At 44.7% G+C, this 23,853-nt stretch overlaps 2 protein-coding genes across 4 annotated transcripts; one reads left to right on the top strand and one right to left on the bottom strand.

Annotated features, from left to right (window-relative positions):
- Positions 1 to 1,239: 1,239 nt before the first annotated feature.
- Positions 1,240 to 17,011, bottom strand: LOC307234500 (scaffold protein ILK). 2 transcript variants are annotated; one of them, XM_080006239.1, is made up of 13 exons: positions 16,850 to 17,011; positions 15,419 to 15,703; positions 8,184 to 8,349; positions 6,319 to 6,414; positions 6,091 to 6,187; positions 5,877 to 5,960; positions 5,594 to 5,679; positions 5,396 to 5,505; positions 5,004 to 5,131; positions 4,733 to 4,854; positions 4,538 to 4,637; positions 4,193 to 4,323; positions 1,240 to 3,027 (listed from the first exon to the last, which is right to left on the bottom strand). In XM_080006239.1, exons 2-13 carry the CDS (start codon positions 15,505 to 15,507, stop codon positions 2,878 to 2,880), a joined length of 1,359 nt encoding a protein of 452 aa, XP_079862365.1. In that variant the 5' UTR covers positions 15,508 to 15,703; positions 16,850 to 17,011; the 3' UTR covers positions 1,240 to 2,877. The 2 variants fall into 2 exon arrangements, with proteins under 2 accessions (XP_079862365.1, XP_079862366.1); XM_080006240.1 differs by lacking the exon at positions 16,850 to 17,011 and adding an exon at positions 16,776 to 16,831.
- A 629-nt stretch (positions 17,012 to 17,640) lies between these two features.
- rrp8 (ribosomal RNA processing 8) lies at positions 17,641 to 20,540 on the top strand. Of its 2 annotated transcripts, none has more exons than XM_080007499.1 (8): positions 17,641 to 17,827; positions 17,988 to 18,117; positions 18,219 to 18,492; positions 18,569 to 19,496; positions 19,611 to 19,740; positions 19,819 to 19,925; positions 20,027 to 20,123; positions 20,198 to 20,540. In XM_080007499.1, exons 2-8 carry the CDS (start codon positions 18,013 to 18,015, stop codon positions 20,309 to 20,311), a joined length of 1,755 nt encoding a protein of 584 aa, XP_079863625.1. In that variant the 5' UTR covers positions 17,641 to 17,827; positions 17,988 to 18,012; the 3' UTR covers positions 20,312 to 20,540. The 2 variants fall into 2 exon arrangements, with proteins under 2 accessions (XP_079863625.1, XP_079863624.1); XM_080007498.1 differs by having other exon boundaries at positions 17,985 to 18,117.
- Positions 20,541 to 23,853: the final 3,313 nt, after the last annotated feature.

Below are 23,853 nucleotides of genomic sequence, written 5' to 3'. Positions count from 1 at the left end.
AGCTGCGTCACGCACCCGTCACAGCGTGTGGGGCTGCGCCGGAGCGTCCTCCTCGGCTACTGCGCTGGGGCTGTTCATCTGCTGGTACTGCTACTACTACTACTACTACGCTGGGCAGTTCTGCTGGTACTACTACTGTCCTACTGCTGTTCTAGTACTTCTATTCTAGTATTACTACTGTCCTACTACTGCATCCTACCGTGCTGCGGCTGCATTCTTCTGTCCTAAATCCGTATATTTCATTAAACGTCCTTCTGTCCTAGTTCTGCATTATCTCGGCCTACTACTCTCCTAGTACTACTACAGCCTTTCTCCTGTTCAGGTGCTGCTGTACACCGTCCTACTACTACTACAGCCTTGCTCCTGTTCAAGTGCTGCTGTACACCGTCCTACTACTACTACAGCCTTGCTCCTGTTCAAGTGCTGCTGTACACCGTCCTACTACTACTACAGCCTTGCTCCTGTTCAAGTGCTGCTGTACGCCGTCCTACTACTGTCCTAGTACTACTACAGCCTTGCTCCTGTTCAAGTGCTGCTGTACGCCGTCCTACTACTGTCCTAGTACTACTACAGCCTTGCTCCTGTTCCAAGTGCTGCTGTACGCCGTCCTACTACTGTCCTAGTACTACTACAGCCTTGCTCCTGTTCAAGTGCTGCTGTACGCCGTCCTACTACTGTCCTAGTACTACTACAGCCTTGCTCCTGTTCAAGTGCTGCTGTACGCCGTCCTACTACTGTCCTAGTACTACTACAGCCTTGCTCCTGTTCCAAGTGCTGCTGTACACCGTCCTACTACTGTCCTAGTACTACTACAGCCTTGCTCCTGTTCAAGTGCTGCTGTACGCCGTCCTACTACTGTCCTAGTACTACTACAGCCTTGCTCCTGTTCCAAGTGCTGCTGTACACCGTCCTACTACTGTCCTAGTACTACTACAGCCTTGCTCCTGTTCCAAGTGCTGCTGTACACCGTCCTACTAGTCCTAGTACTACTACAGCCTTGCTCCTGTTCAAGTGCTGCTGTACACCGTCCTACTGTCCTAGTACTACTACAGCCTTGCTCCTGTTCAAGTGCTGCTGTACACCGTCCTACTACTGTTGCGTCCTTATTACTGCTGTCCTCCTCGTGTCGTCCTACCTCAGCCGCGTTGTGTCCTTACAACCAATTAACTGTGATACTGCAACTTAGTTTATCCACTGTTGTGAAATAATGTAAAAACCAAGCTGGATTCTGACACAAGGTAACCATAACTTTTCTTTTTAATATACTTATATATATATATAAATACATACATTTAAGACATGCTTGATTTTGGCTTAAACCCCCGCGATTCAGCACAAACAAGCAAGCAGGTGAATACACAAACAATGCAGGTAAAAAAAATGAATACACATTTAAAAACAAAAAAAAACATCAATGGTGAGGCAGGAAACAAGTTGACAGCATTCAGAATATGCCGATGCCATTCGCTCAACGTCAAAGTCTCTGAAATGTCAATAGCTTTTGACAGGGCGAGCGAAAAGAAGCTAAACCGTGAAGGAAAGCCACAATCATCAATAGACAACAGAATCAAAACAAGAAACGTGGCTGACGTTCCTGACGTGGTCGTAAGCCTTTGCAGTATTTGCAATTAATACTGACGGCAAATCACTACATTTCAAGCAGCTGATTGCTGGGCTTCTCAGATTGTTCAACAGAATTGGGGAAGAAAAAAAGCAAACAAAACAAACAAAAAAAACAAACTTCATACAGGATTATTAACACTCAATACAATGGTGGGTAATTACACCAATCAATTTGCATATTTTCCAAAACTACGATATATTTTGGATTAAGTAATACAGCAGCTGGGCTACATTAACACATTTAACGGTGATTATTAAATGTAAGCCGGTGGACTACATTACTTAATACAATTAAGGAATCGGTAATAGGTTACATTTTGATAGCAACATGTCCAAACCTGATATGAATCAATATTAACATTCTCATATAAATCAGGTGAACAGGGCCAAAATAGAGTTGAACATACAAAATAAGACACCAACGCTCTCGACGGTTAAGTGTCAGAAAAATAGGTCCGCTCTCCAAACACCGTTTGCAAGCCCAGCGGCACAAGACTGCAGACACACGCTCATGGGATCCACTCGTTCATATCATTTCCTGGATAATCAGTTTAAATGCTGGGCCACAGAAGGTAGTTGAAGTTCCTCAATTACATAAGAGTTTTTAATTATTGCAACAAACGGACACCAAACACTTTCACAAGACAAGCCCCGGGGTAAAATATAACGTCCGTACTTGTTTTTATTTTTATTAAAAGCTTCGGTTCTATCATGCTGGTTTACACAGTGACCGATGGATATTAATTCCCCTCCAGAGGTGAAACAAGACCCAATGTCAAAGGAAACAATGTGTCAGGGCGCCATCCCAACTCCCCACGGGTCTCTCTCTCTCTCTCACACACACACACACACACACACACACACACACACACACACACACACACACACACACACACACACACACACACACACACACACACACACACACACACACACACACACACACACACACCTTAAAACTTAGTTCTGGCAAGGAGATATTGAATTGTGGACGACATGAACATAATAATAAAAAAAACCTGTCCCAATAACTTGAGGGCGAGAAAAAGAAAACGCGCGACAGCTGCTGCATTCCTTTCAGAAACAGAAGCTACAGTGGCAGAGAGTGCAGCGGTAATGAAAGGTTAAGAGTTTAAGGCAATACTGGTAAGCACCACACCGCCACATCCGAATGATACCAGGCGACATATCAGGCTTTTCAAGGGGCTCATTCACAAACTGCAGCAGAGGGGTTGTTCCCCGCCCCCCCCTTTTTCACTTGTCCTGCATTTTTTCCAGAATTGGCACGATCATGTCAAACTTTGGCCTTTTTGCAGGGTCTTCGTTCATGCAAATCTTCATGAGCTTGCAGATATGGGGCGAAATACCAGGAGGAATCGTGGGTCTGAGCCCCTCCAAGGCCACCTGAGGACAAAACAGAGACATTAGATGTTTATTATATTGTGGAAAAACTCACTTTTTCCAGTGCTTGTGCACATGCATTTGAGCCTCTGGTGCGTACACTAACACGCAAACCATGAAAGAAGACAACCCAGCCAGTTTTTTTGTGGGCTCCCTATTTCAGAAAACATCTCACTCAACAAACCGTGCAGATTCGCCTTCCCCTCCTGCGTCAAGTGGGGGCTCATTAGAATTAGAACCCCCCCCCCCCCATGGCTTGAGAAGTACCTAGCGCCGGACCGGCTAGCATTATGTCAAAGCTAAGAGCTAAGCATGGGAATGGCTTTGTGGTTGGCTGCACAGACCAGCACAAATCTTTAAGAAGGAAGAGGAATTAATACCAACGGTCCGTGACAAAACGACAGACGAGTGGAAATTTGATTATTTAAAATAATTGTGCTGTGTCTGTTTTGCTGTTTAGCACTAGCTAAGGCTGATAGCGGAGGCATAGCTGTCAACCCTCCTGTTTTTCCCCGAGATTCTCTTGTATTTTACCCTTCTCTCCCGCTGTCGTACCGTTTAAATATTTTCCCGAAAAATCTGCCGTATTTCTTCAAAAAAAAAAAAAAAGTTGGTGTTTACATTTACAGTTGGCTACACCGCGCAATCAGCACATCCACTGTGCATTCCTCCAAATAAAAACTGTTGTTTTTTTTTATTGTAGGTGTATTTAGTTTCTTCCGTTTCCTAGTTGAATGAAACAAAAAAGCCCAGCGCTTGACGGGGCGATAGAGAGCCCACCCCGCCCCCAAGACACAAACACAAGTCCCGGAGCGGGCGTGGGGAGCGGCATCTTATTTGCACTTAAAGCGATACACACACAAACAGCCCATGGAGAACAGGGGGGTTATAGAGGCAAGTTTAGAATGGCTAGAATGCATAATCCCAGTGGTATTTTCAGCAAAGAAAAACTTCAAAAGACATATTTTGGGGACCCCAGAGACCTATATTAACCTGTTGAAAAAGAGCACAATATGAGACCTTTAAGAGGAACGGAGGAAGGTAAAACCCTGAACACTAAACACTGCTTTCTAACGTTTGTTTGCTTTCAACATTGTGTCAGCGGCACAAGTAAAACATTCTTCCGTCGGACGTTGTCCACAGGTCTGTGCCGTCCGGCGCTGCCTACCTTCATGCCTATTTCCATATTTGAAAGGTCAGCGAAGGGAACTTCTCTGGTCACCAGCTCCCACAGGAGAACAGCAAAGCTCCACATGTCTGCCGACCGACGGTTGATCTCCTCTGGCTTCTTTTGCAGGGCTGGGAAACAAGACGGGGAGAGGGAGGAAAAAAAAACCAAACCCAAATCTTAACCCATGAGGCTGATCAGATTAGAGGGAAAATCTAGTTTATTTGTCATTCTCAGGTGACTGGTCTAACAGAGGCATTACTTAACTCTCAGTAAACATCAAACTCATCTCCCTTTGAGGCTTTGGTTGTCACCATGGAAGCCTGTTCCATAAGTCAAACCTACCTTCAGGAGCCACCCATGCCGGAGAGTACATCCTGCCAGGACACTGGAAGGAGAACTTGACATCCGACATGCTGATCCTAGCCGTCATGTCCTCGTCTATCTGTAGACAAAACCCAATCCACGTCAAAAGGGGCATAAAAAAATAAAAATAAAATAAAAATCGCTGGCGCGTGAGGAATTCGGATCTCGTCTCACCATAACGCTCTTGCTGTTGAGATAGTGCCGGGGGATCATGGGTTCAAGCGTGTGCAAAAAGGCCATTCCGCACGCAATGTCCAGAGCAAATTTCACTGCCTGGGTCTGATCCACCACAAAGTCTAAAACAGCAGAAGGCAGAACACAGCGGACGTTCCTCAGCAATTATCACACTACGGCAGGAATAAGAGATGGATTGTGCAAGCTACTTCTCGAGAAAACGAGCGGAGAGCCACCGTGTGCAACCACAGGCGAGGGGAGCTGTACTCACTAGTGCCCTCATGCAGCACGTTGTAGAGGGAGCCATAAGGCATCCAGTGTGTGATGATGATGGGGTGAGGGGCAGGGGGGGACTGACATGCCCCCAACATGGGAAGGACATTTGGGTGAGAAAATATCCTGAGATGGGGCACAAGGGAGGCAGGGGAAGGAGGGAGAACAGAAGAAAAATACTTGAACTGACACACACACACACACAAAAAAATAAATTAAAAATAAAAAATAAAATGAAAAGAGCAAAACCCAACAACGGTTTTGTCGTGAACCGCGGGGGCTCCGGTGAGGCGCGGTCACACAAAACAAGTTTTGCCAACAATGAAGACACGGAAATGAGAGACTGCAACGACAGATGACAAACAGAGACCCGCGGCAGAGCACGCCCACCTCAGTTTGGGATATTCCTCGTTGAAGTCTCTGCTCTTTCTTGTGGTCCAGTCGCGAACCTTCAGCACTTTCACGACAACCTCATTTCCTTGCCAGCGTCCTTGCCACAGCTGCAAGATAAAGTTCGCAAGAGGGTCAAAATGATCGGCTCCGGGACACAACAGTGCCGCGGGAACACCAAACACATGGGAGACATACCTCTCCGGATTGGTTCTCATTTATCTTCGCGAGGAGAGAGAGCTGTTTGTAATCAATGCCCGCATGTTTGTTCAAAGTGCCATTGCCTGCAAAGGAGAGGACAAAAAAAATAAATGAATTCAAAATAAAGAGAGATACACAGTACTGACTTGACTGTGCACAAGCAAGAACGTTTTAAAAGCGACATTATTGATGGCTGGGTAAAAAAACTAGTAAACTAATATTAAATTACTGGCGGAACCCAGCAAGCTAAGTGATGAGCTTGCGCGTCCGTGGGACTTACGGGGTCGAGTTCTCGTGGTGCCTTTCCAGAACGTATCCTTGAACGGAACCTTGGTCAAGTTCTGTCCCAGCTTCTCTGCCTTCTCTGCGAGCGGTCGAGGAGCCACGGTTCATTGGGAAAATCGAGAGAGCCCAAGAAACGGTGAAATGAGATGCAGGCATTTCGGTCATTAATGTTAAAGTAAAAACACGTGGGCGTCATCTGGAGTGAATACCTTTGAGGAGATCCCGCAAGTGAGGTTTGGCTTTGTCCATGGGAGTCTCCCCATATTTGTTGCAGATGCTAACCTGAGCCCCATTAGTGACGAGGTCCTGGGAAGAAACAGTGTAATTCATAGATCAAAGGATAGAGATTGTGGTAGTAGTCATAAAATATATATATGTTGTTGTTTCTTCTAAAGGGACATTATTCTGGTCAACAGCCCACCAGGAGGTGCACTAACCTCGGCTACTAAGTCTTGGCCCCAGAAACAGGCGTAATGCAGCGGTGTGTTGCCGTGTTCATTCACAGTGTTGGTGTCTGCTTTGCACTGAATTAGCTAAAAAAAGAAAGAAGCCTTGGGTTAACACAAAACAAGGCTAGCCAGATCATGTTTGGGCTACACACACACACACACACAGTGATTGGTGTTACTGCTCCCCTTGTCAGCCTTGGAGGCTCATCTCGCCTGTGGCAACATTCCAGAGCTATTGTGACATGCCTTATATAAAAGTAAAATAACAGTGGCCCACAGCGCTTCAAAGAACCAACGTCCCAGAGACGTAGCGCTGATCCGCAGCATTGTGGGCAAAACAATGGCAGGAATCATAATGTGCGATATATCTGCGCGCGGAAAACTTTTTTTTTTTTTTTCAACAGTTTATCCTATTCAAGTTCCAACGCCTTAAAGTATTTTAAACATATTCACACCCTATCAACACAGTTTCTTAAAATGTGTTCCTTGCGTGCGTGTGGGTAGTTGTGGGGGTCGGGGTCGTTCGTCTAGTAAGTGTGTACCATGAGACAGAAATATGCATGAGCCCCTGATACCAGAGACGGAAATAAAACTGTTATGCACCAATGTCTCATCTGCTGCATAGGTCAAACAGCTTTGGTTCATCCGCATAAATAGCAGTGTATTGTTTTAGGGAGGTACAGTGTTTCATCATAGGTCTGAGGCTGCGAGACATGTGGGCGGTCAACATGCAGAATTAATGCATTTTAATTAATTGCCATAAACAAAGAACTATATTAAAACAAAAGTAAAATATCTCGCTTGGCACACAAGCAGACTTTTCCACCCCAAGCTGGCTTCAGGCCTTTTCTTGGCGCACACACGTTCTCTGTGCTGCATTATACTTTCCTTGGCTTTGAGACAAAGTCCCCCAAGGCCTTAGGGATGGGGAAGGCTTCAGAGGGATGTGCATTGGTACTGATCCACAGACAGGATAGAATTGAATAGAATAATATCACTAAATTGAACTACGATTTGATGTACTTTTTGCATTTACCCATGGAAGAAATCCCTCTCGCTGTCCCCTTTCATTGGGCCTTTTCTTTGTTAAACATCTTTCACCACTCATCTGAGGAGACTACGAGTTTAATTTTTTAAATCATATTCTATTGTGTAAGCCACTGTGTAACTGCATGGGATGAAATATAAACTATTCATTAAAACACTAATTCCTTTTGAAAAATGTGCACTAAAAAGCTCAGCTTTGCAGCCCGCGCCCCATTAAAATGCTGTCTTGCATAAACGACTGCAGCAACTTGATTTATTTTGTGTTAGGACTGTTTGAATTTGCCCCGTTAAACTGCAGGTATTGAAGCTGAAGAGGCAACGGCATAATCATAACTCTCACCATCATAAAGCAACAAACTGCCGTGCTGTTGTTGTGATGATACTGATGAGCCAATTTGTGGGAAATACAGATGTATTCAATGTACATTAAGCTATGGCATGTGAATAGCGAAAGAAAAGCTGACATTTTCAATAACATCACGCTTGTTGCCGTGTAAATACTGAAACACATTCTTCCGGAGGGTACGGGGTGGCTGACAACCGCCAACCGATGTCCCTCGGAATCACACTCTATACAGTTAAAGCCACAGCCACACAACATGACTTGTGAAAAATATACCTTCTACTCAGGAAAAAACGTATTTCGTCTTTATACCTCAAGTTTATTTCATAATTGGAGGTGGTAATGAACAGACAACCGCCAACCTCTGAACTGCTCGGACAAACGATCGTAGAATTCGTCTCCTTTAAGGCTGACCCACATGTGCATCGGATGCACACCCAGACTTTGTAGCGCGAGCCCCCACCTTGCCCACAATGTCGCGGTGGCCGTGGCTGGCCGCCAGGTGAAGAGGCGTGTCGTCTCCGCGGTTCATGACGTTGATGCGAGCCCCCCTCATGATGAGCATGTCCACCACGCTGGAGCGGCCCTCCCTGCACGCCCAGTGGAGGGGGCTGAAGCCGTGGTCGTCCCTGAGGGGAGGACGGACACACACACACACACACACACACACACACACACACACACACACACACACACACACACACACACACACACACACACACACACACACACACACACACACACACACACGCCGTTAGGACAGAGCTTTCCACGTCAAGTGAGCCAATTCTCTCCATTAATGAATGACAATCGAGCGAAATAAAAAAAGAAAACAGCTCAACGCGATGCTCATCAACAACAACAGCCTACTTCCCCATAGGAGGGTTACATATAACCCATATAAGATTAGGGTAGTAATGCAAGCAGGACAGCAACAATGCGATTTTTGTGACGCGTTATGCTGTTAGGAGAAGCAGAACTACAATAAGAATAGAAGACAGTGATGCTGCTCACACGAGGCCAGTCAGAGCATGCACACGCCTTCGTCACATTTCATAATCTGTGATCAAGTTGCGCAACGGTAACGTGGTACGTTTGCGGACTGGGTGGTGGTGTGATTAGCTGCAAGCTAATTACTAGTGACGAGTAAACCAAAACAATAATCTAGGTCCAGTATTCATCCCCAACAATGTTGTTTCAGCAGACTTTCATTCTTGAGACGGGAAGTGATAACATCAGGATTTCCACTAATACTGCGACATAATACTACCATGTATTAATTCTAAACCGCAATATTCCAAGAGTTTTTTATCATTATTACTTTATTAATTTCCAGCTGAGAGGTGCCTCGAATTATATTAATACAGGCCGGTGTTCTTTTAAGGCTTTTCATTAATAAGTATTACATTAAGAGTCAATCTGCATCATTAGTCGGACAACAGATTCCTTAAAAATAGAAATACTCCAATAGGCCTTAAAAGCAGAAGGAGTGACAGCAGTAAACAGGTTTGGGTTACCCATGTAGTGCAAAAGATCCTGCTGTGAGTGCACCACTGAGTGTCATTTTGTTGGACACCGCATCCGTGTCAAAAACAGAAGGTCTTGTAAATCACACTGTAGAAGAAGGGAAGAGCAGAGTGAATATGGTGCCGACGCATGTCGCTGTCACTCCTCGTTTTTTTCGAGCGGCGTTGATAGCAACCCAGAGGGCGGGATCCTCAATTACAACTCAGAATGACTGACAGTGTGGAACACCACCGGAGGTAAAGATGGAGAGGGAGCCACAACCGATAGTGACAGAGGGGGGGAAACTTGGAAAAAATAAAAGTGGAAAACACATACTCCACACAGCCCTTTTAAAGGGCTGAGGAGAGTTTTTTTTCTTTTTAAATCATGCAAGAGTGCAAGCACAGCACACTCATGCACATACATTCCCAAACTGCTATGTATTATGTCATCCTTTCTTTAATTTTTTTCCAACCCTACCTATTACCACCCCACTAGGGAAGGGAATACATCTTAGACTTTCATGGTACTGACCGAATTCCTAGTACTGATAGTATGTAGTAACAACGCATTCTATGGCATTAAACTAGATGTTTTTACATCAAGAGTAAATGTATCATGTTATTTACTTTTTGCTCAAATAGCAAAAAAAAAAAAGGCAGTACATAAACTTTAACCAAATATTTCCAGTATAGAAAAGGGATATCGAACAAAGTACTGGTATGGAAGTCAGCATTGGAAACTTTCTGACAACACCCAGCTCCAAACCCCACTCCCTCTCCCATCGTGACCTCATCCTGCACGTTCATTCATCGAGACCCATCAAGTCGGGGTGGTCACTCCTGCCTCCCTCCCAGTTCCATGGAACAGCTGGAATTCGGCGGTGATTTCCCGCCCACTATTCTGCCGTAGCCCGGCAGCTCTGCATGGCTCTCACAAAGGGCTTCACTGTCCGTGCCAAGCGGCAGCTCAACCCTCTGCTCTCCGCACTGAATAAGTTATGGACTTGCTCTGAGGTTATGAGTGAACACACCATTCTAGTTTGCCCAACACGGCAGAGCACTGAGGGAGTATTGTGACAGGAGAAGGATTCTCAACTCTCTGCCCTCACACTCATTGTGTGTGTGTGTGTGTGTGTGTGTGTGTGTGTGTGTGTGTGTGTGTGTGTGTGTGTGTGTGTGTGTGTGTGTGTGTGTGTGTGTGTGTGTGGAAAATAACATCAGGCATCAGACAGATGTCTGACTGTGCGTCTGGGTGACCTGCTACAATCATATCTGACCTGCTCTGGGTGCAATTTCCTCTACCAATAATCAGTTCACTGTCTGGAAATAAATGTGGCCTAAAATCAATGAAGAACACAAGCTGCAAGTGACTCTGCGTTAATAAAGACTCAATTCTCTGATTCAAGTCTAGGTTTAAGGCTGCTTGTTGGGAATGATGCCAATCATACTGCACCCCACTCCAGCGTCACTATTTAACACCTAGAAATCAATGATTTGACACCTGGACGATAAGCAGGAACAAAGACTGATGTCATTAAGATACAAACTTTAAATTCAACGTCAAGAACTACAATACATTAAGGATTTTTAAAATTCAATGAGGCAAACAGAGCAAAAGAACCAGAAACATCATTATAAAACCATGCTGTGTGCATTGCGACAGTGATGTCATCCGTTGAGTCATGACCCAGTTATTTTGAAATAAAGTGGGGAAGGAACCAAAAAAAAAAAAAAAAAAAAGTTTTGCTTGACATATCTAGATCACGATCACAGAACTTAAACCATTTAGAGGATTGGAGGCAGCTTTTTAATAGCAGGGTGTTCTCCCAGCTCCCGCTGCCCACACTGACTGAGGCAATTTATTTCAGGCGCTTCCACCTGCCAACAGAGCTCAGCTTGGCAGATGGAGGAGCCCAGAGAAGAGCCGCCGCCTGAACCCAGTGTGCCTGAGCCCTGACATCACCGCCAGCTCATATAACACCACACAAAGGATGGAAGGCGCTTTCGCTTTCAGGAGTTCACGTCCAAGGAAGGCAGGATAGGATGGAGCAAGGCAGCAACGACAACACACTGAAAATAATTCAATTGCAAAACAGTCCAGATCACCACGGTTGTGTTTATGTTTTACTGAAAAGAGCTCGACTGGCTCAGAGGATAGAAGATGGGTTTTCTTTTTTGAGATTACAATCTCAACGCAGACTTCACGTTGCGGCCCATGATGAAAGCGACCCCCCCAGACCAAAGTGTCCTGGCCCGGGTGGGACCGAGGGGATGGGGTAATATCTCAAATAGCGTTAAGCGTAAACGTTGCCCTTGAAAAATCTTGAACCTCCGTGAATGAGCCTTAAACTCCACGCCGATGAACACAACGTTTAAGAGCGCCCATTAGTCAAAGTACTGTTCTCACATCGATTTGTTAAGGAAAAGGGAAGATCCACGCAGGCGCGACCACCGGAGTGAGCCACGCAACGCCAACCAAAACAGCGAAGGAGATCATTTTGAAAAAAAATTAACGACGGAATCCATTGTGAGACGTGGGAGTTGAACACAAATCAGTGCGTGAGCGAGTACACCTATTTAGCTGCGCGGGGGGAATATTTTAAGAGGAGGCTTTTTCAAAGAGATCGGCCAGAGAAAGCATAATCTAGACATGTTAGACATACGAGCTCCCCAACAGACAGTAGCCCATATCCTTCCAGTCAGCTCATTGTTTATGATAATGAAAAGGGCGTTAAGAAAAAACACAATCAAACAACCAAAATGGAAAAAAATAAAATAAACTTAAAAAAAAAGGACTCAGGATTCATCTCAAGTGTTTGGAGAGACTACCGCCAAAGCATTGAAATTAATGCCAAGCAAGCAGGAGGAAATGTTCGAGGGGAAATGAGAGGCACTATCTAAGACCACTGGGAGATGGATACCGGAAACATAGGGCTGGGGGAGGGGGACTTGATCTGCTCTGCTGCATATCTCCGTCAATTCTGCACACACACACACACACACACACACACACACACACACACACTTTTGGTAACTGCTAGCATGTTCCTTTCAACTCTGCAGGCTATTCCTTGTAAGGAGATGGTGCATTCCACTACTACTCATCTTGGGCCAAGTTTCGTGTAAGCACACTGATAATAACTGATAATGGCTGCAAGTAAGCAAAAGAGAAAAAAAAAAATGATTTTTTTTAAAAGGCATTAGGTTGATGGGTGGGTGAGCGTGCACATTTTACAAAGAGGCAACTAATTCTTTATTCGCACCTTAAAACGTGAATTTGCAGCAAGGAAATCTAAGCCCTAGAACGGCTGTATTTCAACCCATTGAGAAAGATATATCGACCATAAAAGGGAACTTGACATGTAATCAGCTAATGGAGAAGTGTATGACTGCATGCACCACGCACATGCACATACAATTACAGGGTTCTATACAGTTGGCTAGATAGCTATAACAGATCAAACATTAATAGGAACAGTTTGCATTTTATAGGTTTACAAATTGTGCGGGGAATAAAGAATTCTACTCAAATTCGTTCCCATGCAGCTAATCAAGGTGCTATTACGTTCCTCTCAAGCCCCTTTCCACATCGCTGGATAAAATAATATCCGGAATAGGCAGTAGGTAGTCATTAACACATTGGCCTCCTTTACGGAAAAGTTCTGTGTGGAGTCTGTTCCGACACAGGCCGTTTTCAGACTGAACAGTTGTGGGGACTCCCTGAGGGGGAACTAGGAACTGGGGAGGTCCCCCGAGAACCATAAACCGTCAAGAGCTTATTTTGTGGTTGCGTTCGCACCGCACCGGAACTCTGGAGTGACGCTGAAGTGACGTAAGCCAACAGGGGTTCCAGCGAGAGAGTTCCGCGTTGTATTTACTCCGTAACTTTCACTTAATTTACCTTTATGAAGCCCACTAAAATCTGTTTCTGAACAAATTTGAGGCGAGAAACAAGCAATCCAATTGCTGAATCTTCACTTGTATTAGATCTACAAGGGCTAATTTGAAAAGTTTGCTCCGACTTTCATAAGGCACGGGCTTGCATCGGGACACCGCACAGAGATTTTTTGTTTTATTCAATTAACGTCGGAAAATAAAAATAAACACATCTACAATAAAAATACAATTTTTATTTTATCTTTTTTTTTTATGCCGCTGAGTGTACGTGGACTGGTCTGCACCCACAGCGATGCGACTCGACGGGGCACACTGTCCTCAGTGCGCCGGGGGCGAGGGACCGTGGACTTACGTCACTTAAGGTTCCTCTTGTGCCGGTTAGTCCCTGCCCTGTAGTAGGAGCTAAAAAATAAAATACCCTCAAAACGGAGTTCAAAGAAAGTTCGTAGTTCTTGCAGTGGGGACCGTTCCTCCAAAAGTTCTTAGAACTATGAAAATGTTCCCGTGGTGCAAAAAAACGCCTCAAGATGACTGTTACGGCTACATTACGTAATCCTCCAGTGAGAGGTGTCTAATATCACACGAGACGAGGCAACAGAATCGGTTTGGCTTTTAGACCAGCGCTTCGCACCCCGTCTCCCCTCCCCGCCCCTCCCCTCCCGGATGATCTCGGTTCCCCCCCGCTGACTGACAGGAGACAGAGCCCTTGTCCCATTGTCCCTGGACCCAATCACCCCAACCCAATGTTATTAAATCAGTGTGATCATTTTCAACCTGTCCTCCACTCCGCTCACTCCCTCCTACGCTGCGGTGCAGCCGGCGGGCAAGCGAAGCGCTTGTGCCCCGATGTCCCCGCACCGCAACTGTAAAGGACACGTCTAGGGTCTGAGTTGCATTTTTAAGGAGAAAAAAAAAAAAAGGATAAAATTGAAGAATACAAAAGACCTGTCTCCGTAGAGACTGGACGTGTTTCAGTTTCTTGTCTTCGCAGCCTAGCTCCACAGTTCGGACTCGCCACATTTCCAGATTAATTTCTTCCCAGATAAAGAACAAACCTTTTTTTTTTTTAAATATATGAAAGGAAGGAATATTCGGAAAAACCCAGTATTTATGCTTTATTTGGATTCCGCTCCACCCCTTCTTTACAGCAATGTTACTGCTTCCATTTCCACACACTTCCATTCACAGCCGTACCAGCAATTTGCCGGAAATCATACTACTTCGAGAGTGGGGAAATTGACAAAACATCAAGACCGGCTCCCATTCCCACAGGAAGCCAATATGGAACATTGCCAGTAGATTTAGGGCTTTCAGTGCAAATGGGAAAAGGGGCTTCACACACAACAATATTTTATCAGGCTGCACTGTGGCCCACACAACAAGGAGTGGATAGTTCAGTCACTGAGCAATATATCATAGTTAAATAGATATACCACAATAGCATCATGTCTTATCAGGAAAAATACATCTTATCAGATCCTAATTTGTATGTGAATACTGATACATGCTGTTAAAACAAGGAAATTATGTTTTTTTGGCCATATTACATCACTGTATGTTAATGGATGCTACACATCCAGTGTCCAGTGGAAAAAAGTAACAGGTTTTTTTTTTTTTTTTTTTTTTTTTTAAGTGAAATAATCCTTGCCAAAGTAGTAGAGGGAATAGATATGTCATCTTTGCTCACCCTGAGTACATGCAAGCTCACTTGGATAACCTCAAATTGGACAAAGTTCCTTGAGCAAGACCTGGAATATCCACCAGTACTACTACGCTCTCTTTACACAGTGACACCCAATGAATCAGAATAAGGAGCGGCCCAGGACCTGGTCTGCTCCCTCAATCAGCAGACTGCCAACAACAACAACCAACAGCTCGGATCATTTTGACCGAGCATCTCTGAACTTCTCAAGAGTTCCAATTTGCTAGCTCTGCTAGGGACAGGAAATGGAGGAGACAGAACAAATGAGTAAGCTTAGTTTGTCTTAAACAGGAATGTGGGATCTGACCAAAAATACAGACTGAGCTTCAACTATAAAGTCGGTGAAAACTTGCAAACGTGCAAATTACTGGGCATTGCATGCAATGTGAAGGCAAACTACAGGCTGTGTCCTGCTGAAATTGTTGGGATGAGGGGATACGCCAAATAGATTATTCCAATTGTTGAGGCTTTAACTATTAAAAGAAACGGAAATCCACATGACTTGATCAAGTACAATTACTAAACAAAGAATGATCAGTCCAACAAAATCACAAAGTACTAAGACAGGTAAAACGGTGGCAATCATCTCACCCTTGATTGAGGTCGTTCTCTGTGTTGTCCAACCACAGACGAACTGCTACGGCGTTGCCTTCCCGGCATTGTGTGAATATATCATCCATTATGGCCCGCGCACCCGCTCGCTGTTAAGTTACACGGGCGCTGCTGGGGGCGGGTATGGAGCGGAACGAGGGGAGCTCGACCACACTGGACACACGGCAGGAGGAGGGATTCAAACGCGGCCGGGAGATCATCCGTCCCGAATCCGTGGCAGTCGGGGAATCTCTCAAGAGACGCTGGCTGGCGCTCACCTGAGCCCTGGAAGACAGACAGATACAAACAGTGAAAGGTTTTTGGGGTGTTGTGCTCACTATATATATATCCAATAATGTGAATACATAGTTATATAATTTCCCCTTTAATTTTTTCTTTATTACTGGCACTTTATTACTATTGCGCCATCTGTTGCAGCGTGATTCATCGACCATCAACTCTGTGACTCACACCCCCTGTGCTGGGATAATTTACACTAAACATTTCAAGTCAAATGATTTGTGATCGCAACATTTTGGGATGGCTGCCATGCACACACCAGGGTAGCCAACTAAGTGATTACATAGTTGAGCAAATCGAACCATTACCTTTTAAGTGCAGAAGCTCACACAGTTAAGTACAGGGGTTTGACAAAACAACAACAACAACAAACCTCTGTATTAACAACTCACAACCTCAAATAACAAAAAAAAAGGGAAGTTGTGTACGGCTGCACACACACATGCGGTGCAATCTGCACATAGACTGTGTGCACCAGGAAGGAAAACAAAATGGTCACAATAAAAGATGTACAGTATCACAGAGAATGATTGTTTTAACATGCGAGTTTTAATAGTTCAAATGTGAGATTATTTCATGAATTGTATTACTAAGCCCCGCAGGACTAAAAAAAAAAACTTAAGTAAATACAATTTAATTAAATTAAAAGGAAAAAAACAGCAACACGATTAAAGATGGCCCACACCGCCCAGCAGCTGGGTCTGCGTTTACATCTGAACGTGACACGACGGGAGGTTTGTTCAATTTTAAAAATATAAAGATAAATCATAAAATAATGTCGCGTCTGAGACTAAATGGAACGTTATTCGGTGCAGTAGATGAAGCTAGCTGATAGCAGACTAGCCCCTGTGCCTAGAGAAGTCATGCTAACCCGGCTGTTGGGACCGTGGAAAAACAGTGAACACCGACTGAAATAGATTAAATACAAACACAAAACTCAGCCTCAAACCACGTCTGTTTTGGTCACAATTCGTCCGATGAGTTTCAACCGGATCCACCGGCAACGAGCTAACAAGCCACCCAGCGTCCAGGCGCCGCCGCGGGTCTCGTTTCTTACCGGAGGAACCCCGTTCAGGAGCAGGGGAAAGCCCACGAACAAGCGCAGAAGACGGGGCGAGAGGACGGCCTTACCAGCGTGACGCGAGCGGCTTGTTTATCTGCCCAGGAGCCGCTGAAGTTGCAAGAAAATGTGTTGTCGCCGCGGGTGGAGCGCTCACGTCCACACCCTCCGCCTTCGCTCCACGGACGTGGTAAAAGTTCAGGGAAGGAAGAGCCCGTTCCCCGCCCCGCACAGCGCCCTCTGTCCCCGGAACGCCACATCCACCGCCTCGGGCTAGGGTTTCTAGCTCGGTGATGCGGGTGCTTCTTTTAATGGGGTTTTTTGTTGTTGTTGTTGTTGTTGTTGTTGTTGTTTTGTTTTAAATACATATGTAATACCCGTCGTTTTCTTTGAATAATATAATAAATGTTTAAATAATTTGTAAAAAATAATAATTTTGCGTTCTATATATACAATAAAATATCTTAAAAATGATCTGATGAATGAATAAATTCACCTAAATCCATAGTGTGGTTGAATGTTATACCGTATGAATCTCTTCTTCTTTTTCGAATTCTTCTTCTTTATGGGTCTATATTATATATATATGTATATAGTTATAATAAATAAATCGTGTATTTAATATACTGTATATACTGTATACGCGTAATCAAGCTGTAAACAGTGTGTTTTTAACTCAGCACTCCGTGTAAGTCCTTCGACGGCCGCCAGGGGGCGCCCCCGCGGCGCCCGGCTTGCTGTATTACGTACATGAACTCGCTCTCCCGTCAGGCTCCCCCGGATCGTGACGTCATCAGCGTGCGCCGCCCCCCCCGTTCGGCTTCGCCTCTCTCCACGAGTGAGTGAGTGTGTGTGAGTGAGTGTGAGTTTGTGTGTTTGTTTGTTGCCCGATTCCCCTGAAACGTGGTTCGCACGACCGCCGCGCATCTACGACGTGGAATATCAAAATTAAAAGGAAAAAAACATCTCTCGTCGTTTGACGGGAGATAAAGTATTTAGCGAGAACTTTAATTTGATCGTGAAGCGGGCGGCGTCACGCCGGTCGTGGGGTAAGTTGGAAAAAGTTGCCTGGCTAATATCTGTTATCTATTATTATTATTATTATTATTATTATTATTTGATATTACCAGGTGTATCACCTTTCTTCTTAAGTGTCAACAACCTTTATCAACTCTTATGAGGATACGTTTTTTTGTGTGTTCAAAGTAGTCCCCAGACCACAACACAGGTCAACATGTTCATCGAGGATGACGATTGGAACGATGAAGCAGACGCTCAAGCCCTGAGTGAAACCATCCTGCACAAGACCCTCAAGTCCGACTGCAGGGCCCGTGTCAAGGTAGTCCCACGTCCATTTTTAATTCTGCCGACGTGTGTTTTATATGGTGCGCTTCATGTTAAGGTTGTTATCGAGCAATAGATTGATTCTCTTCCAAACAGCCCAAGGCTGTTGGGAGGAAGAGCTTGCTGCGGACGCTGCAGACCCTGGGACCGGCACGACAACAACCCGCGAGCGAGGACGCCCGCCAGGACAGCGACAGCGACGCAGAGGCCGCCTCGTCTCCCCACAAGAAGAAGAGGAAGAAGAAGAGGAGCAAAAGGCGAAAGCACGCAGGCGTCTCAGGACAGGAGACGGAGGAGCCCGAGGGAGGTCGGGGTGAGCAGAAGCGGGGGGATGTCCCAAAAAAGCAGAAAAAGAAAGGCCTTACATCAGGTGAGTACTTGTGTTATCGTGTTATCTACCGTACAGGATGGCAAAATTCATATATTTGTCTGCTTTGTTTTAACAGGGTCCCCGAAGGGAAAGAAGATGGACCCGGGCGGCGAGGAAGCTAAAGTCGAGTCTGTGGAGTTGGAAGTAAAAAAAGACGAGAATGCAAATCAACGGAGTAGGAAACAGTGGAAAAACAAGATGAAGAACCAGAGAAAATGTAAAAATAAATACAAGCAGAATACGCCTAAAACAGAATTAAAAACAGCAGACCCTGCCACGTCGACCGAGGTAATAGACCAATCGAAGGTGAACGTGTGTAGTGAAAAGGGTAAAAAAACGTCGAGCCAGGCTCCGACGCAAAACAAGGGAAAGATCAAGGACCGTGAACCACTGAAGAGGAAACGGGTGGAAGCTGCGGAACACGTATCGGATACGCCAGACAAAAAAACAACCAAACTAAATACGCAACCAATGGAAAAGGAGTTCAGGGAAAGGAACCAGATTACAATGGACGTTTTAGAATCCTCTGGTCAGAAACCAAAGTGCAAATTGGCTCAATCCGTCGGGGAGACGAGAGAAGAAAACCGCACGGCGACCAGTAGAAGACCGAAAGTGGAGATGAGCAAAGAAGAGCGTCGCAGGAGGGAGAAGCTGCGGAAGCTGCGGAAGCTGCTTCACGGCGAGGGATCGGACACGCCGCCGGACCCCGCGGAGGCTAGGACGGAGCACGGAGCGCCGTCGCCGCCACCGCCGCCGGGGGAAGGGCCGGAAGAGGCGCCGGCGAGCCGCTCCGCCGCCCTGCGGTCCCGCATGGAGCAGCGTCTGGAGTCGGCCCGTTTCCGCTACATCAACGAGGTGCTGTACACCACGTCGAGCGGTGAGGCCAAGCGCATGTTCAAACAGGACCCCGGGGCGTTTGGGATCTACCACAAGGGTTTCACCGCTCAGGTTCAGAGATGGCCAGAGAATCCCGTGGACAATATTATCGCCTTCATTCAGAAAAGGTGAGGCATCTAGCTTTCCCCTAACAGTTTTAGGGGATTTTTTTTCCTTCATTATACTTTATTTGAAATTACTTTCAGTCCTTACAAATCTAAAACACGCACCGTTGGTTTCAGACCGGCCTCTCAAGTCGTTGCGGACTTTGGCTGCGGTGACTGCAAGATAGCTCGCAGCGTGAAGAACAAAGTGCATAGCTTCGACTTGGCTGCCGTCTGCGAGCTTGTTACGGTCTGCGACATGGCAAATGTGAGTGTTTACCAACTACTCTACAGTTTTGTCTGGAGTCTGTGATCACTGTTTTACGTGAGCTTTCTCCCTCTGCAGGTCCCTCTGGGCGATGGCTCTGTGAACATCGCTGTGTTCTGCCTTTCTCTGATGGGGACCAACCTGATAGATTTTCTAGTAGAAGCCAATCGAGTTTTGATGATGGGGTAAAATATATATTTTAATTATTTAATTTCACCTGTATATAACCGTCAAATGTCCTTCATAAGGTCCATGCTGTTTTCAACCTTCTGCACAATAATTGCAGGGGTGTGCTCAAAGTGGCAGAAGTTGCAAGCAGATTCGACAACGTGCGGGGCTTCTTGACTGCCGTGGCAAATCTGGGCTTTAAGATGGTGAAGAAGGTAGGACAAAAATAAATACATCAATAAATGGTCCATGTGGTGCTATTTGTGTTAATTCTTCTTTTTATTTATAGGACACAGAGAACAGTCACTTCTACTCCTTTGAGTTTGTGAAGACAAAAGATGCTGCAGAGAACGTCAAGAAGTCGTCACTACAGCTGAGGCCTTGTGTGTACAAGAAACGATAAAGACGCGCGAAAGGACATTTCAAAATATCTGTTGGCTGTACAAGTTTTTAACATTGTTTTCTCTTAAATCAAATTTTAAAAGGACTATGCACTTTGTGTTGTCATTGTATAGTTTTCCTTAAATATGATCATTTTGATCATCATCATTGGCAGACGCAAAAAATATACCATGTAATACTTTGTAAATTTCAAATGTCCATTTGAGTTTAAGTCTTTGTATATAAAAATACAGATAATACGATATATGATTGTCTTTTTTTCTTACAACACATCTAGTATTATACCTAGATGCTTTGGGAAATTCAAATTTTTTGTAAAGTACAACAGATGTTTTTGTGCATTGGCAGTGCATCTATTTATTAAGGGAATCTCTCCTGATGGCTTTAGAGGTTGCCTTTTTATTTTATTCCAGCTAAACAATACAAATCTTTCACTGATGAAGTACGTATAAATATATGGAGGAATTGACCTGTCCTGTTTTTGAAAATTAATTAATGTATGTTATGTTTCACGTTTGTCCTCAATGATCTATGTCGGCTAAAATTCACTGCTCCAGAGGAGCTCCTCAATCTCTGACATTTGGAAGGTCGTAGAGGAACACTTGGGTTGAATTTTTGGTGTGAGGAAAGAATCCACATGAGACCTAATCATTAACCTTGGAATAACAGTTAATGCAGGTGCTTTAAAAAGTCTTAAAGGTTATTCAATTGTCTTAAATCTTAATTTGAGGTTTTAATTTCAATACAAAGTTTTTATCCGAACATAATAGTGCTACACTTCTCTGTTCTAGATTAAGCCAACTCAGTTCATGCATACCTGTTATACTTACCTATAGAGGAAAGTCCAAGAAGATCCTTGTACTTACCTGCCCCAAGTTCTGTGTTAAAAAAAAACCAACTAAAAAGCAATGGTGGTAATTTTTTTCACTTCCTAATCACCTTGTAATGTGATCTAAATTGTTATAATTACAGTTCATATAATCATCTAGTTCATAACCTTCAATATTTCTACCCAGTATGTACATCTTGTACACCTGTACCAAATATACAGTACTTACCTTTATACTCATCTTCAATACTTTATTGAATACAATATTATTTATAAAACATACATGATTAAATTCATGAAATTTTATTAGAAGTAGAAGTCAGACACATTTTGTAAGACATTGCACAGTGTGGTTGTGGGAGTTAAAATGTTCTTGTTAATTCTTTATTGCATAGATGATATGTCACCACCAGGGGGCGCAGTCACACAAGTTTTACATTATGTGAAAGTTTGACACAACTGAGGCTGGAGTTGAAGGTAAAAACATAAGGTATCGTGAAATAAGCTATGCATTACAGTGATCTCCAGGTCTCCCTTGTATTTTTATTTTTGCACGGCGCACACGGTCTGTTCTATTCAACGACAAACGTCAATTAAAGTGAGGAGGAAAAAAGTGCAAAATGTCGACTTAACACAAATTTAATAGACCATATGTTCAGAGGAACATATGGCTGCATAAACCGATAGGCCTATATACAAATAAAATGCTGAATTTTTACTGCACAGGTACCAGTCAAGCACTAGAAAGCGACGTGATTAACAATGCTATCATGTCATGGGGTCGATATAAGAGAAGTTGTAAGTTTATCATTTTGTTTTTCTACATTTCTTTACATATATTGAATGAACACTATCATTAATATTCTGTCTTCCACAGTCTATGGGCTGTACTCGTGGTGTGTATGCACCGTCTTGGCAGGTGATGTGGAAACTGTCAGAGGGGTTGCTCTGCAGCCATCGGCCTCTAGAGCTTGGTTGTAAATGACTCTGAGCGGTAAAGCTGCTGCTTCAGACCGTGGACTTGACATCGATCACGATGGAGTATCCGACCAGTTGGGCGTACTCCGTGTCTTCTCCCGGAACTCTGGGCTTCTTCCGTTCGGGGGAACAAGGGTCGTGCAAAGATGTCAAGGACGCAAGGGACTCTGGTTTCTAAAATGCATGTGCAGATGCAGAGAAAGCAAATCGAATGAAGAAACCGTGGGAAGCGGAGGGACTCGATAAATATGAACCGGTTAAAAGCGGGAAATTTCCAAGTCGACGTACCTTAGAGTGCGCTCCATGGGTTATTTCACTGAAAAACAGCAAAAAGTACATTAATTCGATTGGTCATAAATGATGCACATTCGTGAATAAATTAATGTTGATCCATGAGGCTGAATATTGCCCCTTGGTGGCACTGTGTCTTCATACTTCGGATCAGACACAATCCACTCCAGCATGCCGCCTGCATATTTTAATATTGAGCTCCAGGAATATCAATGGAGAGTAGTCATGACCCGAGTCGTCCTCATTGATCTTTGTGATGTCAGAGCAGCGCTTCACCTTATACATCGCGACCCCGACGACTCCGGCTTCGCCGATGAAGACCTGCTCGTGTGTTCCCTGCACCGGCAGGGTGACGCACATCCCAAAATAGCTTTTCTCCAGGGGAGTCATGTTTTCTCTATGTGTACTGTCTGACTGACCTTCCCAAATTAGTCTGACAGGTCCCTCCCACAGGAACAATGGGTAATGGGACAGAGGCTTACTCCACCAATGGCACCTTGACCAAATGTTCTGACCAGAGAATCAAACCTATTGAAGAGCCGTTCACCCTCCATTGTGATGCACGACGCGCCCGAATTCACCGCCACCGCGCACGTCCAGTCGCAGTGTGTAGTGATGGTCCGGACCAAATGGACTTTGGATAAGTTTAAACGTGGCGAGCCATGTGGGAATGTGCAAGTGCAAGGCATGGAAATGTTCTGCGACGACAATCGAAATCTGACAACAGACACTTCATTCTCTAATCACTTCAGACAACAACAATCGCGAAAATATGCTGATTTGTCTCCCCAGTGCTATAAACGCCAAATGCAACTTTCTGGAACGTGTTTTCGAGGCTCTGAGGAGAAAGTGCCATCGGCTAAAACGAATGAAAAAAGGAGCAGAGAACTGCTGAGACCGCCACCAAAGAACGGTCTGCGGGAAACGCTGGAAAACAAATCTGTCGTCCTTTCCATGCAGACAAAGACAGCAGTGTCTACCTGAGACCCAAAAAAAAGCTGTGTTTTCTCTGTCTGCTGCCACCACAGACCTTCCTGTTTGTGAGCAGCTCCATGAGACTCGGTGCTGTGGTGTTCAGGGTTTGATGCCACGCATCCTGTTTGTCTCCTGTCTGTCACATGCCATCAGTTAAGCGTCGCCCACATTCAAGATCGACAGATCACCTGCACCATCTTTCCAAACTGTAACTGCCTGCACCAGTTATCGTTTCTTTCTCTGTTTCTTCAACTCACCAAAACACCCAGAGGATGATGGTGAGGAAGAGGGCGATTGCCGAGGCCGAAGAGACGCAGGCGGCGATGAGTATCCCTGCGTCGCACAGGAGGAAATGGACAAAGTTACGACAAAATGACAAATGTCTTTCACCTGTTGTTTGTTCACCGCTTCACTTAAGGGGATATTATTCCAATATTGGAGGCAATAATCTAATATATATTTATGTTTCA

The sequence above is a fragment of the Zeus faber genome (assembly GCF_960531495.2).
Source record: "Zeus faber genome assembly, chromosome: 9".
Classification (NCBI taxonomy): domain Eukaryota; kingdom Metazoa; phylum Chordata; class Actinopteri; order Zeiformes; family Zeidae; genus Zeus; species Zeus faber.
This window is presented reverse-complemented; position numbering and strand designations above follow the sequence as displayed.